Source organism: Gymnodraco acuticeps, unplaced genomic scaffold (genome assembly GCF_902827175.1).
Source record: "Gymnodraco acuticeps unplaced genomic scaffold, fGymAcu1.1, whole genome shotgun sequence".
In the NCBI taxonomy this organism is placed as follows: Eukaryota; Metazoa; Chordata; class Actinopteri; order Perciformes; family Bathydraconidae; genus Gymnodraco; species Gymnodraco acuticeps.
The window spans coordinates 30,203-46,363 of record NW_022989849.1 but is presented as its reverse complement, the minus strand read 5'-3'; the positions used below and the strand labels follow the sequence as shown (position 1 = coordinate 46,363).

The 16,161-nt window shown below is 40.7% G+C and overlaps 1 protein-coding gene and 1 long non-coding RNA gene across 3 annotated transcripts; one reads left to right on the top strand and one right to left on the bottom strand.

Moving 5' to 3' along the window:
• Positions 1-2,302: 2,302 nt before the first annotated feature.
• On the bottom strand, positions 2,303-5,905 carry LOC117561606. Its single transcript, XR_004571408.1, has 2 exons — positions 5,857-5,905; positions 2,303-4,564 (listed from the first exon to the last, which is right to left on the bottom strand). It is a non-coding gene; the product is annotated as an uncharacterized LOC117561606 (long non-coding RNA).
• LOC117561596 lies at positions 3,435-15,475 on the top strand. 2 transcript variants are annotated; one of them, XM_034239116.1, is made up of 12 exons: positions 3,435-3,453; positions 4,257-4,325; positions 4,652-4,842; positions 5,338-5,475; positions 5,645-5,783; positions 5,884-6,049; positions 11,493-11,634; positions 12,225-12,368; positions 12,635-12,690; positions 12,779-12,841; positions 13,378-13,457; positions 15,010-15,475. In XM_034239116.1, exons 2-12 carry the CDS (start codon positions 4,281-4,283, stop codon positions 15,112-15,114), a joined length of 1,269 nt encoding a protein of 422 aa, XP_034095007.1. In that variant the 5' UTR covers positions 3,435-3,453; positions 4,257-4,280; the 3' UTR covers positions 15,115-15,475. The 2 variants fall into 2 exon arrangements, with proteins under 2 accessions (XP_034095007.1, XP_034094998.1); XM_034239107.1 differs by lacking the exon at positions 3,435-3,453 and having other exon boundaries at positions 3,894-4,325.
• The last annotated feature ends 686 nt before the right edge of the window (positions 15,476-16,161 follow it).

The following is a 16,161-nucleotide window of genomic DNA, read 5'->3' as shown; positions in this document are numbered from 1 at the left end:
ACAAATGCATGGACTAGTTTCTCTGCATCGTTTTGAGGCAAGATATGCCTGATTTTTGCAATGTTACGTAGATGGAAGTAGGCGGTCCTTGAAATTGATTTTATGTGGGCGTTAAAGGATAACCTCAAACTGAAAAAACTGCATACATTCAGTAAGAAAACAATTAAAGAACAAATACCTCCATTGGACTCCTTTGTTTACTTCCAGAACATAGTGACATCACTACGTAACACTCACACTTCTAGTGATCCTACACATTGTACATGATAGGCTAAGGGGCGGTACATCTCTAAGTGGTTGTCAGCAGAAGAGGACTCTTTAAAGTAGAGACACTACATACATACTGATATCCACCTGAACATCAGCAGAAGAGGACTCTTTAATGTAGAGACACTACATACTGATATACACCTGAACATCAGCAGGAGAGGACTCTTTAAAGTAGAGACACTACATACATACTGATATACACCTGAACATCAGCAGGAGAGGACTCTTTAAAGTAGAGACACTACATACTGATATACACCTGAACATCAGCAGGAGAGGACTCTTTAAAGTAGAGACACTACTGATATACACCTGAACATCAGCAGGAGAGGACTCTTTAATGTAGAGACACTACATACTGATATACACCTGAACATCAGCAGGAGAGGACTCTTTAAAGTAGAGACACTACATACTGATATACACCTGAACATCAGTAGGAGAGGACTCTTTAAAGTAGAGACACTACATACTGATATACACCTGAACATCAGCAGGAGAGGACTCTTTAAAGTAGAGAGACTACATACTGATATACACCTGAACATCAGCAGGAGAGGACTCTTTAAAGTAGAGACAACTACATACTGATATACACCTGAACATCAGCAGGAGAGGACTCTTTAAAGTAGAGACACTACATACTGATATACACCTGAACATCAGCAGGAGAGGACTCTTTAAAGTAGAGACACTACATACTGATATACACCTGAACATCAGCAGGAGAGGACTCTTTAAAGTAGAGACACTACATACTGATATACACCTGAACATCAACAGGAGAGGACTCTTTAAAGTAGAGACACTACATACTGATATACACCTGAAATTGAGCATAAGATCTCCTCTTAAATTGTTAACCCCATTTCTAACCTAGGTTATTTAAGAAAAACACTAAAAGTCGTGTTACCATGCCTTACCTTTACAAAATATAGGTGACGTCTCATGATTCAAAGAATAGAAAACTATGTAGGTGGAGCACGCCCTGACTTTACAAGCTTAGACACAAGAGATGTTAGTTTCAAGCTGTGACCTCTGTACTGTATTACTCAGTTTAAATGGTTCCAACAAGGGAATGTTTACGTGCTCGGCGTTATGACGTACAACGTCCACAACTTCTGTAGTCCTATTCAGCCACTTGGTAACAACCATCGTTTTTCAGACACGTAAACTCTTCAGAAATCACCAGTGGGGTCACTGCTGATTGATTTAATGTTGTAGAACAAAACGTGATCTGTATCTTAAATTTGTGCCAACCACAGACCTTATTTCCAGATATTTTGCTAAATCCTCTGGAGAAATCCTGTTGACTCGGAGACGAGGGAACCAGTAGTGTTTAAATGCTAACTCACTTCCGGGCTTTAGGGCTTGTCACTGCACCACTCTATTGTTTTCCTACTGTCAAGTCATGACCCGCCCTACCATCCCCCTGATTAGCTAGTACTTATTGGGTTTGCTGGTTTGGTTGGTTTGCCATAAGGAGTAAGATGTTTTAGGTTAAGGGTTAAGCCAACCAGAGAAAAGCATAATTCCTTCTCCATGGTAGGAAAATAATATTCCGATGCGAAAGATGTGATGATGTCGTCCTGCAAGTCATGTGCTTCTGTTAGTTGTGGGGATAGGATTTCTTTTTCTGGAAGGTTTTTGAGGTAACAAAGTGTCTACAAAATTGGCTTTTGGTAAGATAAACAGTTTTTAAACTATTGGGGTTATGGTGCGTTGGAAAAAACGCCATGTTTTCCCAACTTACTGCCCCTACCAAGGCTAGTTGCAGGTGTGATTATATTTTGTAGGCACTGTGGAATTTGTAATCAATACATGAAGTGCGTGTTAAAGTAAAAGTTAATGTCAAGTATCATGTGTCTCCAAGAACCATTTGAGACGCTGCAAGGACTTTGCAATATAAGAATAACAGCACTCACTTTACACAGAACTATGATATCTGATTGTCATGATCATATATTTTAGCACTACTGTTACTTTTCTTCTGCAGATAAGAGATGAACTTGTTAGACAAGGGCTGACATCAGGTGTAAAATTGTTTATTTGTACAAAGTTACTTTAAAAACACTCCTTTGATAAATACTTAAAATAACGTAAGGTTAAAATAATGTTCAATAAATATAAACCAGTTACTTAAGAATTACAGTTCTAGCACGGGTTGATAAAATCCTGAAAGTCCTGTCCGCTTGGAAGCGAAGGAGACAACAATGTAACTTTCGTGACGTAAAACTAGACGCCCAAAAGCAGGAGAAATAGCCACTTCCCTTTATCTGGAGTTTGTTTCAGCGTTGAATCCGATGGTTAGAGGAGGGTGCGGTCCGATTTGCTGCGAGGTGAGGAGGAGCAGGAGGAGGGACCCGATCCGGTCCGATCTGCGGCGAGGTGAGGCAGCAACTGTCAAGAGAAGAATAGCTGCCGTCTAGCAGGTAGTCGGCGTATTTATGGGGGAGTGGATTTGGCAACTGGCGAATGGGATCGCTGATTTTCACTGGGTGCCGGTGTGTCAATCAGCAGTGTCTGTGTCTTTGTTGTGACAGTTCGTTGAGGAGGTTAAACAAGCATGTAAATAAAAAGAGTTCATCGCTAAATAGCGCACAACATTAAAATCACAACACTATATGTAACATGCAACAATTATATAAAAGGTTTAACCATCCGTCCCACTGTCTAACATACTGACTTTATTCACTTTGTGACAGCAACACTTGTCGATTCAACGTGAACTTTTACTGACCCCTGCAGGAACATTTGCTTTTCAGTTGACTATCAGATGTAAAACAGCAAGATCAGAAGCTCTACCCTCACTGTTAAGCAAACCGCTCTTCAAATGTGTGAGGAAGATCCAAATTCCTCTCTCACTGTCTGCTAACATTTGTTTTGGAAAGAGAAGTTCATTATAAACAGAAAAGCTATCATGAAATCCATGAGCTGAGTTTCAGTTCTCCTTCAGTCTTGATATGTGGTTTGAGAGTGGGCGGGGTCTAAACTGTGATTGGTCAAATGATGATGATGAAGTATGTATGGTTACAATGTATTATTTGAAAGTAAATAATGTAATTATGACAATACATTAGTAATTGAGTTTTTTGTTTTTGTTTGTTAAGTTTGTGACCAATCGCAACTAATCAAGTGACCTGATTGGCCAATTTGAATTGGGAAGGCGGGCTCTATTGCTTTGTAAGTGACTGGAATGAGAGGAAAGAGGAATCTTGTTTTTATTTTTAGAAAGAGCAGCATCTTGTTCTGTTTCTTTTGATACATGTTTCTGTTTGAGAGCTGAAAAATAAAACTACATATTTTCTTTTCATAAAAAACATCTTTGCAAGTGTCATGTTTTGCCTTTTTCCACGTTTCCACCCTGCACGTAACTTTAGGACATATACATGACATTAACAATAACAGTTTGCCGCCGGAACATCCTCCCATTTATATCCAAAAACACTGAGTAACAAATAAACTAGGAGCATGGCACAGAGTAGCTTGGAGCCAAATGCGACATTGTTATGGTCGGGCCGCATTCCAATACTAATGCAAAGGGTGCGTCCAAATTCTATTAAATTGCATCCAAGTGTTTTATTTTTTTCTGGATCCAATTCCCTTTATTTATTAGGAGCGCAATTTAAAGAGCAGTCCCTGAATTCTTCTTACTTACCTCACACTCTGTGACGGTTTAATGGACCCACACTCAACTCTGTTCTGCTTCTAATACACGTGTTAAAGAAACACGTGAGTTGTCTGACTGAACTACAATACACCCTAATACGCCCTAACCACAAAAACTCACATCAGGTTTTACAAGCTTATCTTCATATCTTCCTGGCATAAGGACATTTCCTCATACCCAGTTTTCTGGTTTATTGTTCTACTATTGAAGTAAATGCTTTAGTCTTGGTAGTCATTTACTCTCATTGTGTGGAGAGAGTAATACCTTTACTATGTGTGTCTCTCTGCTGCTGCTACTGCTGGTCTGCGGCGCCCAGTCGTCTCATTTTTACGGGACAGTAATGACTTATTACCCAAAAAACACTAATGCAGATGGATCTCTCACGGTACGTAACGTTTTCTTTTAATTCAATAGTTATCAGTTGAAATGTGACAATACATAACAAGAATAACTTCACACAACTAACAGTTTGTGAATGAATAATAGCTGAAAAAGTGAAAACAGACATTTTGGAAAATGTTAGAAAATTAAAGGGATACACAAGGATATTTGTTGTATTACCTTTGAATGAGGTGCTTGTTGTCTCTGTATGGAACCTGGACCATGTGATGACATTCATGTTATCTAAAAAACAAGATTTGTAGTCATATTTTCCAAACCTTTTATGTCTTCTTTCCCTGGAATAACACTCGGCCACTGTAATGACTACAGGTTGTCCTTCGCTATAAGCTGAGCTTCCACCTTTTTTCTTCGAGCAACTTCTGGACCTGCCCTTCTCTAAATTGCGGGAATCAGACTTCTCTGGAGCTAAACATGGTGGACCAGGAGAGCAGTGGAGAGTGGTTTCAAAGAGAGGGAATCATGACTCGGCAGGTTCCCATCAACTCTCAGTTCCAATTAGAGTGAGTTCCATAATAATAAACATAACCTTTTAAAAGGGTAAAACAATCACAATTAAAATGTTTGAAGACCTTTAAAGAAAAGATTGGTAATTGCAAAAACAGAACATTAAGGTTCAATTTAATTGGTGGTGGTTTATGCAAATTCAAATTGCTTTATTGGCTTGACAATATTGAAACTTAGCGTTGCCAACGCATGTTGTAAAGGTGGTAAAACAGTAAGACATCAAGGAAAGAAATCACCACCATATTTAGGTTTTTGTAAGTTATTGTAAATCGCTTTGAATAAAAGTGTCAGCTAAATGAAATCTAATGCAAGGTAAAACTTTTGGTGTCACAACAATATTGTTCCAATCATTGCTTTTGTTCTGGTCATAATCATTTTAAAACATATTTAATATTAGAATAGTTTCCAAGTTACATGAACGCTTATGCAAGACATGGGTACATATGTGCCAGGTTCTGTGCAGCAGGTTAAAACTTGTCTTTCTCATGAAGGTTGTCTGGCAATGCCTGGATAAATAATAACTATGGCATCTCAAGATGGAAAGCTGTGACTGGAGTGGAGCTGGGGAACAGGTCGGACATCAGACAAGCCAACACATCGCCCCAGACCACAATCCTGCCAGCCTTGAGGTGACCCCCCTCACGGTTTCTTATTCCATCTATTTGTCAGCAGTTCTACCATTTCTTGCCACAACACATCCTTTGACATTTAATAGTTAACTCTGTCTAGACAACATTGAGCAACAGCAGATCGGTCGGCTGCATGGCTCGTGCTTCACATATTGTTTTTCTCCGTCAGAGTTCCTTCAAACTGTCAGAGAGATTTCCACCTGCTGGACTTTGATCCGGATGGAGATGAGGTCAGATGCAGATACGCAAACTCCTCTCTGTCAGAGTGTACCCAGTGCACTACGCCGTCTGTTCTCAGCCTCTCAGAAGTGAGTAGCTCCAGTCACTGATGCTTGAAGATGACGTTATTAGAAAAAATGACATTTCGTTACTTTTGTTTACCTCTTGTCCCCTTTCGTCCTCTTTCAGTCCTGTATTCTGTCCTTCAGCCCCAACAGCAGCGTAAACGAAGGTCCGTACATTGTCCAGATGGTGATGGAGGACTTTCCCAGGCAGACCATCTCTCTGACTCAAAACGGAGGGCTGACAGTCACCAGTGCTATCAGCAAAATACCTGTCCAGTTTGCTGTAAGAGGTAAGATTTGTTATTATTTTTGCCTGAAGTTATTCATCATGGAGCTTGTTGATCATCAGTTATTTGCAGCGACGTGCAGTCAGGGTAGGCAGAGCCTCACCTGTCATACTCCAATGTAACGGAAAAACATGAAAAACTCAATAGTAATAATAATTAAAACTGCGGTCGCACTTGTGCGCGCAGTGAGGAGCGGGCCCTCGCGTCCGTGCGCCTGTCGGGGAGGGCGGCAGGTCGTCCCGGCGTCAAGCAGACGCGCGAAATGAGCCGTTTCTCATCTCTCTAATTTTCGCGTCCCAATTCAATTCAATTCAATTCAAAACCTTTATTTATACAGATAAAACCCATTGAGATCATAGACCTCTTTTACAATGGTGACCTGCTTCAATTAGTTCCAAACATGAATACAAACATGACAGAAAACAAAGGACATTATATGATACTACAGTTTGTATACTAGTAGCATTTACAGACACCAATATTTTCTGATTGTATAGCGTCTATCCTAGCTTTAAAAACATGAAATGGAATCAAACTGCTTAGCTTCCATTCCTTTTGTAGACTGTTCCATGCTAGCGGCGCTGCGCATCTAAAAGCTGTATTTCCTAATACAGTCCTAGCAGTTGGCACATGTAATACAACCACAGCTTTAGATCTCAGGCAGTAGCCATTTACAATACGCTGTGAGATCAGGGAACAGATGTAAGACGGAAGTTTCCCTAACATTGCTTTATAAATAAAAAGATACCAGTGATTTAGCCGCCGTACAGTAAGTGAAAGCAACCCTGCCCTTGTATACAGGGTACAATGATGAGTCAAAGTCTTACAGTCTGTCACAAACCTTAGTGCACTATGATAGGCGGCATCTATCTTGGTGAGGTAATTGGCCGGCGCATTCATATAAAATAGATCACCATAGTCCAGCACAGGTAAAAAGGTCACAGTGACTAGCCTTTTCCTGGCCTCAAGAGAGAAACAGGACTTGTTTCTATAAAAAAAACCTAGCCTAACCCTCAGTTTTTTAAGCAGGTTATTTACATGCAGTTTAAAAGAAAGACAGTCATCAAGCCAGATACCAAGGTATTTTTAAGAGGTTACCACTTCAAGTTTTTTTCCTTGCATGGTTACAATATCTAAAACAGGCTCTGGTGACTTTTTAGCTTTTGAAAAGAGCATTAACTTGGTTTTATCCACATTTAAAAGAAGCTTAAGCGCTGAGAGCTGAGTCTGAACCAGACTCCCAGGTCCTCCGGCAGCGACCCGGAAACGGATTTCGGCGCGCCGTCTCGAAGGAAAACAAATTTCTCTAAAGGCTCGTTGAGGATCGATTATCGAGGAGGCTGTCTGGAGGAGCCGTAACCGAGGATACACTGATTTAGAGGAGAGAGGAGTGTCTCTGGAGGAGCTATAACCGAGGGTACACTGAAGTATTCTCCTGAGACGATTTCAGCCAACAGTGATGTTTAAAAGAGGCGTGACGCATGGCTGGACTTCTGTCAAACGAAGCACAGCTCTGCAAACTGTTCCCGTTGTGATTATAAGTTATTTGAGATGATCAAATGTGCATCAGACTTTCTGCCCTTTACCGTTTGTTTACTCACTAATCACATGTGCCCTGGATGTTAGGTGATGTTACAGTGAGAACAGCTGCTGAGGTCAGTGCAGAAAGCAGAACAGTGTGTATAATATATATCGCTCAATAACAAATGTAACAGGCCTACATGTCACACTTTATTTGTAGGCTTTAGGAGATATCTACAAATAAACATTAGGGACAGGGTTAGGGTTAGGGAGTGTATAGGTGTCTTTTGTAATGAATATGCCGCCAGCAAAGGGCGTTGTTGGACTAACAGTAGGTGTGTGTGTGTGTGTGTGTGTGTGTGTGTGTGTGTGTGTGTGTGTGTGTGTGTGTGTGTGTGTGTGTGTGTGTGTGTGTGTGTGTGTGATAGTTGATGTGCCAGGCAGACAGGCAGGTCTCTAGCTTATCTGACATATAATTGGTCAAAAATTGTACATTCTCCGTTAGCCTACGAGCTCCCCGTTTGAGCGAAGGACTATTCCTTCTAAATGTAGCATGACATTGGATATGCGCTGAAGTTGTCCTGGATTGGAATTTTTCCGATCATTCCCCTAGGAGAAGTTTGCAAGAATGTGCTTAAAATGCATGAAAAACGCACATTTTTCAAAATGGCCGACTTCCTGGGGGGCGGGGCTAATGGAAGGCAATTTGAAATATGTGTGCAATCATAATAGTAATGTGTATACAGCGTTTCATGAATATCGGAAAAACTATATGCGAGCAGTTTGGAGCAATTTGCGCCATGTAAATGGTCAAAAATGATGTATTCGCTGTTAGCTTACGACCTCCACGAGTAATTTTTCAAAAATGTGCTCCTCAATTAAGTATCATATTGGATAGGGGCTAAACCTGTCCTGCATTGGAATTTTTCCGATCATTCCCCTAGGAGGAGTTCGCAAGAACGTGCGTAAAATTGCTGAAAACCGCACATTTTTCAAAATGGCCGACTTCCTGGGGGGCGGGGCTAATGGAAGGCAATTTGAAATATGTGTGCAATCATAATAGCAATATGTATACAGCGTTTCGTGAATATTGGAAAAAGTATACGCGAGTAGTTTGGAGTCATTTGGAGTCATTTGTGACATGTAAATCGTCAAAAATGGAAAGTTCTCCGTTCGCTTACGAAGTCCTCGTTTGAGCGATCAACTATTGCTTCGCAATTTAGCATCACATTGGAAATGGGCTGAACTTGTCCTGGATTGGATTTTTTCCGATCATTCCCCTAGGAGGAGTTTGCAAGAACGTGCGTAAAATGGTTGAAAACCGCACATTTTTCAATATGGCCGACTTTCTGGGGGGCGGGGCTAATGGAAGGCAATTTGAAATATGTGTGCAATCATAATAGCAATATGTATACAGCGTTTCGTGAATATCGAATTAACTATATCCGAGTAGTTTGGAGTAATTTGCGACATGTAAATCGTCAAAAATGGTGTATTCGCTGTTAGCTTACGACCTCCACGATTGAGCTATCAAAAATGTTCTTCTGAATTAAGTATCATATTGGATAGGGGCTGAACGTGTCCTGGATTGGAATTGTTCCTATCATTCCCCTAGGAGGAGTGTGCAAGAATGTGCTTAAAATGGCTGAAAAACGCACATATTTCAAAATGGCCGACTTTTTGGGGGGCGGGGCTAATGGAATGTATGTACAAATGTGTCCGCAATTCCATGAGGAATGTCTGTGCTAAAATTCGTGAAGTTCTGAGAAACTATATGTGACTACCACACAATAGGGGGCGCTAGTGAGCAGTTGTTTTGAAACATTAAGTTATTTTTTTACATTCTTGAAAAAGACGTGGGCTGTGACGCGTGTACCAATTTTTGCGTACCGAAACACATTTTAGCTCATCGTCATGAAAAAAAAAGTACAGGCCACGCCCACATTTGTCATTCGTTGTGATACTTTAAATATAAGTCCATACTCATCCCCAGAGTATGTCTAAAAAAAATATATATATTTCGTCCATCAGTTCATGAGTTATACATTTGTCATGTTTTTGGCGCCCCCTATAGTCCAAAATGTAAATTACTTTTTGTGCTTATTCCCCAATACAGACTGAACCTTACCACCAAAATGTGTGTTTTTTTGGTACATTGTTGATGAGTTATGAGCATTTCTATCTAAACCCCGCCTTTTTGCGAACACGTTTAGAGTAATGACGGCCACATTTATCGACTGAACATGCTCATTTCCTACGATAATGTGTCTGACCCTCCGGCGATACTGTATACTGAGTTTGGTGTTGAAAAACCAAAATTTGAAATTTAAGTGAATAATTAACTGTTTTTAAAATTATGCTAATTTAAAAAAAAGGCGGAGCTTACGGGTACTTGGACATTATATGTAGAGCAGGTCCACCCGAGTAAGTGTGAAAAATGTCAGGTCATTTGGAGTTACGGTGCGACTTTGTACATCTTTCCAAAAACGAAAATGGCCATAGGTGGCGCTAGAGAGCATGTTGAACAATGTGAACAAATTGAGTCCAGAATATTGTAGTTTTCACCGATTCTGGAATCTGTGCAAAATTATACAACTTTTTCAGCGTCCTAAAGGCCTCAAAAACAGGAAACGCCAGCATAAAAAAAATAATTCCACCAATAACAATAGTTATTGGTGGAACTTCGTGCTAGGACGCCGTTGGGTCCTAGCGCTTCGTGCTCGGGCCCTAATAATAATAACATGTCTCCACTGATCTGTGTTGTAAGTGTGATTTCTGTTTGATTCCAATCGCTTTTTATAGTCAAAATCAGCTAATTGGCCGAGCTCCGCTACAACTCCTACAAGGGAGCGAAGAGGAGTGAGGCAGGGACGAGCTCTGCCTCTCGTAAGCCAGTTACTGTGGTAACTGGCTGTAGCGCGGGCACTAATGTAGCGCGGGCACTTATTTTGTGAGCGCGCTCAAGCCAGTTGCTGTGGGGTGAGGTGAGGCACAGATGAGCTCTGCCTCACCTCAGAAAGCGTCACCCCACAGAAACTGGCTGGAAAGCGGGCCCTAAGCGCATGCCTGCACCATCTCACTGTATGTCACCAATGTAATGTTTGTAGATCCCTTTATTACATTTATCCTCGCCATCCATAGTCTCTAAATAACTTATTTCACGTATATATGATATTTAGGCTCGCTGGTCTCATCATACAACGGCAATGAAAAAAGCACCAGGAGAGGCAGCCATAACCTCTGCCGCACTGAAGGGGGCGCAAGTGAGCCCACATGTTCTTGTTGCTACTGTTATTCTACGCAGGGACGGTAGACCAGACGCAAACAACAAACTAGACTTTTGAAACTAGAGGAAGACAAGGAGGACTTTTACAAAAAAGTAATAGAGATTGTTGTCCAGAAGGATAGCATGGACTTCATCTTCAAGTCAAGGTAAGACCACAATTGTAATGAACATGGGATCTTACTAAGAAAGAACAATCCAATATTTAGATTGTGGGTAACCTTTTGTTGAACGGTCTGTTAAACTAAAAAAGCTTTTGAAAATAACCGAACATTTCGATTAAGGTCAAAAAATAATATTTGTAAATCTGACTCTGAAAGAGTCAGTGCCTCACCAGCCATGAACCTCACCGCACGTCACTGGTTATTTGAGAGTAAATTGTCAAAGTCATAACGAACATGATCGATTGGATGATTCCTCAGCTAGCTAGCGATGGATACGATTTGAATTTGTTTTATTCTTCCAATTTATGCTTTTAACAAAAAAAGGAATCAGTTCTCAAAGAGTTAAAATGGGTCTAGATTTGACAAAAGGTTATGGCAATCAAACAGCATGCAAGATATTTTAAAGTGTCGGAACAACTGATGCCTTGACGACCCTAAAGGTATTGCCGTCCTTAAAAACGTTTCTTTATTTTTCCAGTGGACCCCGCAGTGCCCTCCTGCACAGAGGGACTCTATCTGCCCAGGTTCCTGACTCCAACTCCAGCCAACAAAGCTCAACTGTACACCCCTGTCAATCAGACCCTTTCTATCAGCGTCAATGCAGAGGCTAATGTCTCCACGTAAGTCTAACATACAACTAAATGTAAAGAACTTACATAACAAAATACCAAAGGTTAATGACATAGGACATTCTCTGGTTAGATGAAAAATACTTTTAGCCACAGTCAATAGGGCGGGGACAAATTGTAATCATTCTCTAAAGATTTTCAGGTGCACAAAGAATCTGATATGTCGTCTTGTGTAATTTAAACGCCCAAGACAGGTTTGACAAGAGTGAAAGTTTAACTGAACCAACCAACTGTATGGTGCTAATATTTTTACACACAGTGGGTAATGCATTCAGGGCCCTAGAGTAAATTGTGCATAAGCACCATGTTGTTTCAGTAGTTTTACAAGCTCAGACTTTTAAAGGCATATACTGCTTCGACCACTTAATGTAAAATCAGCTTACCGTAGAACAACTGCAATGAAGGCATGAAAAACTGCATTTAAAATAAAGTTAAGTCAGGAACTTGGATTACCAAACACACATGGAGAGCAGCTTCGGTCGTTACTTCACTATATATTTATATAAAAAAAGTTTTTGTTGCTACAATAATGCTCTAGAATTAGAATTGATAACATTGAACTCTTCTTCTGTTTTTTAAAGGACGCTTGAGCTGCTGTTCAGCGGGCCGTACAACATGAACAAGAGTTCATTAGGAGCAGGACGGTTCCTCCTGAGATGGACGCCGTCTCAAGAAGAAGACGGAGAAAGCCATCCCATCTGTTTTGTCATCCAATCAATCACGAAGTCAGTCACTTGATCGGCTGAACATTAGCCTATAGAAACGTATAAGGAAAGCTTTTAACTGAAGGCAAAGGTGTTTAGGTCTGTCAGTATAAATATAAAAGATAAGAAAGGAGTTTGGGGATTCATTTAGTTTTTAAGTTCCTAAAAGATAATGGGAAATGGACTGCAGGCGGCAGGTTTATGTATTTAATTGAATATATTACTTGGTGCTAAAGATTTCTGTCACCGTTTGGTAAATGACTTAACGTATTGATATGTTTCCACAGTTCAACCACCAAATATCAGTCTGAGCTCCGATGTGTCATTGTGACTGTTGGAAATGGTGAGTCAAACTGTCTTAGCTTCTACTTTTAACTTCCATTTCTATTTTCCTTGGTAATCTTTCTTGTATTCTCCATTCCGCCTTACAGAGCCAACAATAACCACAGCCGTTCCATCAACAACACCACCAGTAACTGGAGTCTCAAAACAAGGTGAGTACGACACAGTGTTAATTGTGGTACTTATTTTAGTCTTAGTCTTAATCTTTAGACGAAAATGGTTATTAGTTTTAATCACATTTTAGTCCTTTTTATCGTTCATAGTTTTAGTCTAGTTTTAGTCGACGACAACTCAAAACGTTTTAGTCCGGTTTTAGTCGATGAAAAATCATTACGTTTTAATCGATAACAAAATATACATTTCGTCATAGTTTTTATTTAAAAAAATGTATTTTTAGCTCCTCATCGTCTCGTCTTAGTCATGTAGAAAAGGTGGTTGACGAACATTTTTCGTCATAGTTTTGTTGACTGGTACAACAAATGGTGACGTTTTAAACTATGTTTTGCATACAAAACTGCAGGATGGTAAATGGAAAACCAAATTGCAGTACAAATACAATTTGGTCCACCTCTGTATCTCTTAATGCACATAGTTAAATAAGAACAATCGCAGTTGAGGTTCTCTGTGCATCGCAGTGTTTCAGCACTCTTCTGGCCTGCATTGTAATGTCAAGTCACTGTTCTTCTAGGTGTTGTAGCTATGAGAATCAACATTTCCTCTGCGTCTCCACTGTCTGAAGACTTCATCAGGAGTACCATCATACAACAGGTCAGCCTCTCAGAAATAAGCTCTGTCAAAGCATCAATTTAAATGTTCCTAATGTTTCTTCAGCCTATTTTTCCAAAATCCAGTGGTGAACCGTCAGCGCTTTCAGGTGTTCAGAGAATACCCTGAAACACTCAACGATTTTATAAATAAAATGTTACAAAATGTAAAGGGCTTTATTGACTAGGGGTAACTGTATTAGGGTTAACCTCATAACTTTATTACCTAAGGTTAATGCAATTGTAAAAAATGGTCACTAAAAAGTTCATTAAAGGTGGGGTAGGTACGTTTGAGAAACCGGCTCGAGATACACTTGTTATATTCCATGGAATGCTCTTAACATCCCGATAGCAATGAATATCTGAAGTGCTTTGACAAAACATCCATAAAGAAATGTCATCTGTAGAAGCCGTAGCACTGTAAAAAGCACGACCAATCATCTGAGCCGGCCCGGCTAAAGTAACTGGATGGGCTACCTGCCTGTCAGCCTTCCATCTGGGCACAAACTTATCTCGTGCCCTCATTGGTCATGTGTGCGTTCGTGTGTGTTGGAGGAGGGGCTCTGTAAGGAAGTGGCAGATTTGTTCCGGCTGTGTATTTTCAAATTCTAGCGCACTCGAGCTAGTTTCTCCAGAATTACCTACCCCACCTTTAAGAACTCAGGAGTGAGCCAGTTTCAATTGGCGCCCATCAGCTGCATAGAGTTAACTAATTAAAGGGGCGTGGCCCCACAGCTGTGACACGCAATCAGGACTGGTGTCCATTTTAGGCAGCACTTTCCTGAAGCGTTAGCTTCAGCGCCAGACAGACGAAGAATGACAAAGACAAAGGAGTCCTGTTGGAGTCACGAGGGAGGCAAATCCTACTTGAACTGTGCTGAGTATCTCTGGTGCTTTTTGTCCCCTCTTGCTAAGAAATGTGTATATTCTCCATTCCTGTTCATGTGTCCTCTCGCAATTTTTACTGGCCCCGTGCATCTCGTCATCGTTGTAACCAGCTTGCTCTCTTCTATCCCACATGCTCCACTGAGATCCAACATCTAGTTACAGGTGGCCTGTATAACCCTCTCAAGACGTGACATGGCTACAATATGTTGTCCTATTCATTTCTAGTGTCCAGGTCACGTGATCTCAAACTTTCCTTGCGTGAGAAAAAAAAAAACATGGCGGACACCCAATTTATTTTTAGTGGAAAATCCTAAATTGTAGGATAGTTTGGCCATTAAAATGCTTTTTGATTACCTTTCTTTATATTTTGATTACCTTTCTTTATACAAGTTTATATTGTGCTTTTAGAATCCACGTCCAGTGGATGTGTAGGATCCATAGTTTGATAGATATTACGAAGATTATTTGAGCTCCATGTTTTTGTTGTCACGTCCTGAGAGGGTTATTTGTGAATATACTACGTTTTGCCCTGTCGACCAACGTAGCTATTACATGTTATTTTGCGAGACTGGGTCGAGTATTCTCACTTTACAGAACAATGATGTCATCATTCATCATTGTCATAATATCTTTTTACATCTCGCACTTATTTCACTTTTCTTCTACAGATTAAAGACGAGCTGGTGAGAAAAGGGCTGCCATCAGACATAACTCTACGCCTCGTCAGAAGTGTTCAACTGGGACTCACAACCCGAGCAACCCCTGTAAATTAAGCCTGAATATTTGTAGGTACCGCTCAAATGTAAAACCTTAAGGTCAGCCTCTTTTGAGCAAACAACACTTCATGAGCTTTTATTCCTAACTTCACCTGAAGATGACATTAATGCTCCGAATTTGACAATCTGAATTAAGGACTATCTACTTTCACCAAAGGAAATCAAATTAATTACAGGTATTAAAATCCTTCGAAGCAAAATCTGGGTGAATGCAAACCATAGCTGTGTAAATGTAGTGTTTTTACTGATATTATATTTACATATTTGAAGTGTATTGTATTTTTTATATATACGGGATTTGATTGGCTGACGGGATTTGATTGGCTGACGCTTCCAGCTCAGCTTCAAAAGTAGAACATTGCTCAACTTTTGAATCCTGAAAATACTGGAAATCTTCGCTTCGCTCCCCCACAATGCAGTTCGGCGACAAGCGAGGCAAAGTGACGTCATCCCCATTCAAAGTCAATGGGCAGAGAAGCGTTGGAAGCGGTTGAAGATGTGTTTAAAGCTGCAGTGTGGACGTACCGTAACGGCCCGTCCACACAGCAGCTTTTGGCGATTTGTCCACCGCTTCCAGCGCGTCTCCGCCCATTGACTTTGAATGGGGATGACGTCACTTTCCCTCGCTTGTCGCCGAACTGCATTGTGGGGGGGCGAGGCGAAGATTTCCAGGATTTCCAGGATGTTCAGGATTCCAAAGTTGAACAATGTTCAACTTTTGAGGCTGAGCTGGAAGCGACAGCCAATCAGATCCGTTTATGCAAATCTGACAGTTCAAGCGCTAGCCAATCAAACCGCGTGCAAGCTGGGAGAACGAGACCCGCAGTTCATTTCTATATTCCACAAAAATGGAGGAGAACTTAGTTATTGCGGTAGCAAATCACCCGGTTCTTTATGACCAGTCCCTATTTACTTACCGGGATACAAACCGGAGGAACCAGGCATGGAGGGAGGTGGCAGAGGCAGTGGGTGAAACTGGTAGGTTTTCGCTTGTTTGGGGATTTTATATCCAGTTTACTTCGTTGCTAGTTTACTTCGTTGCTA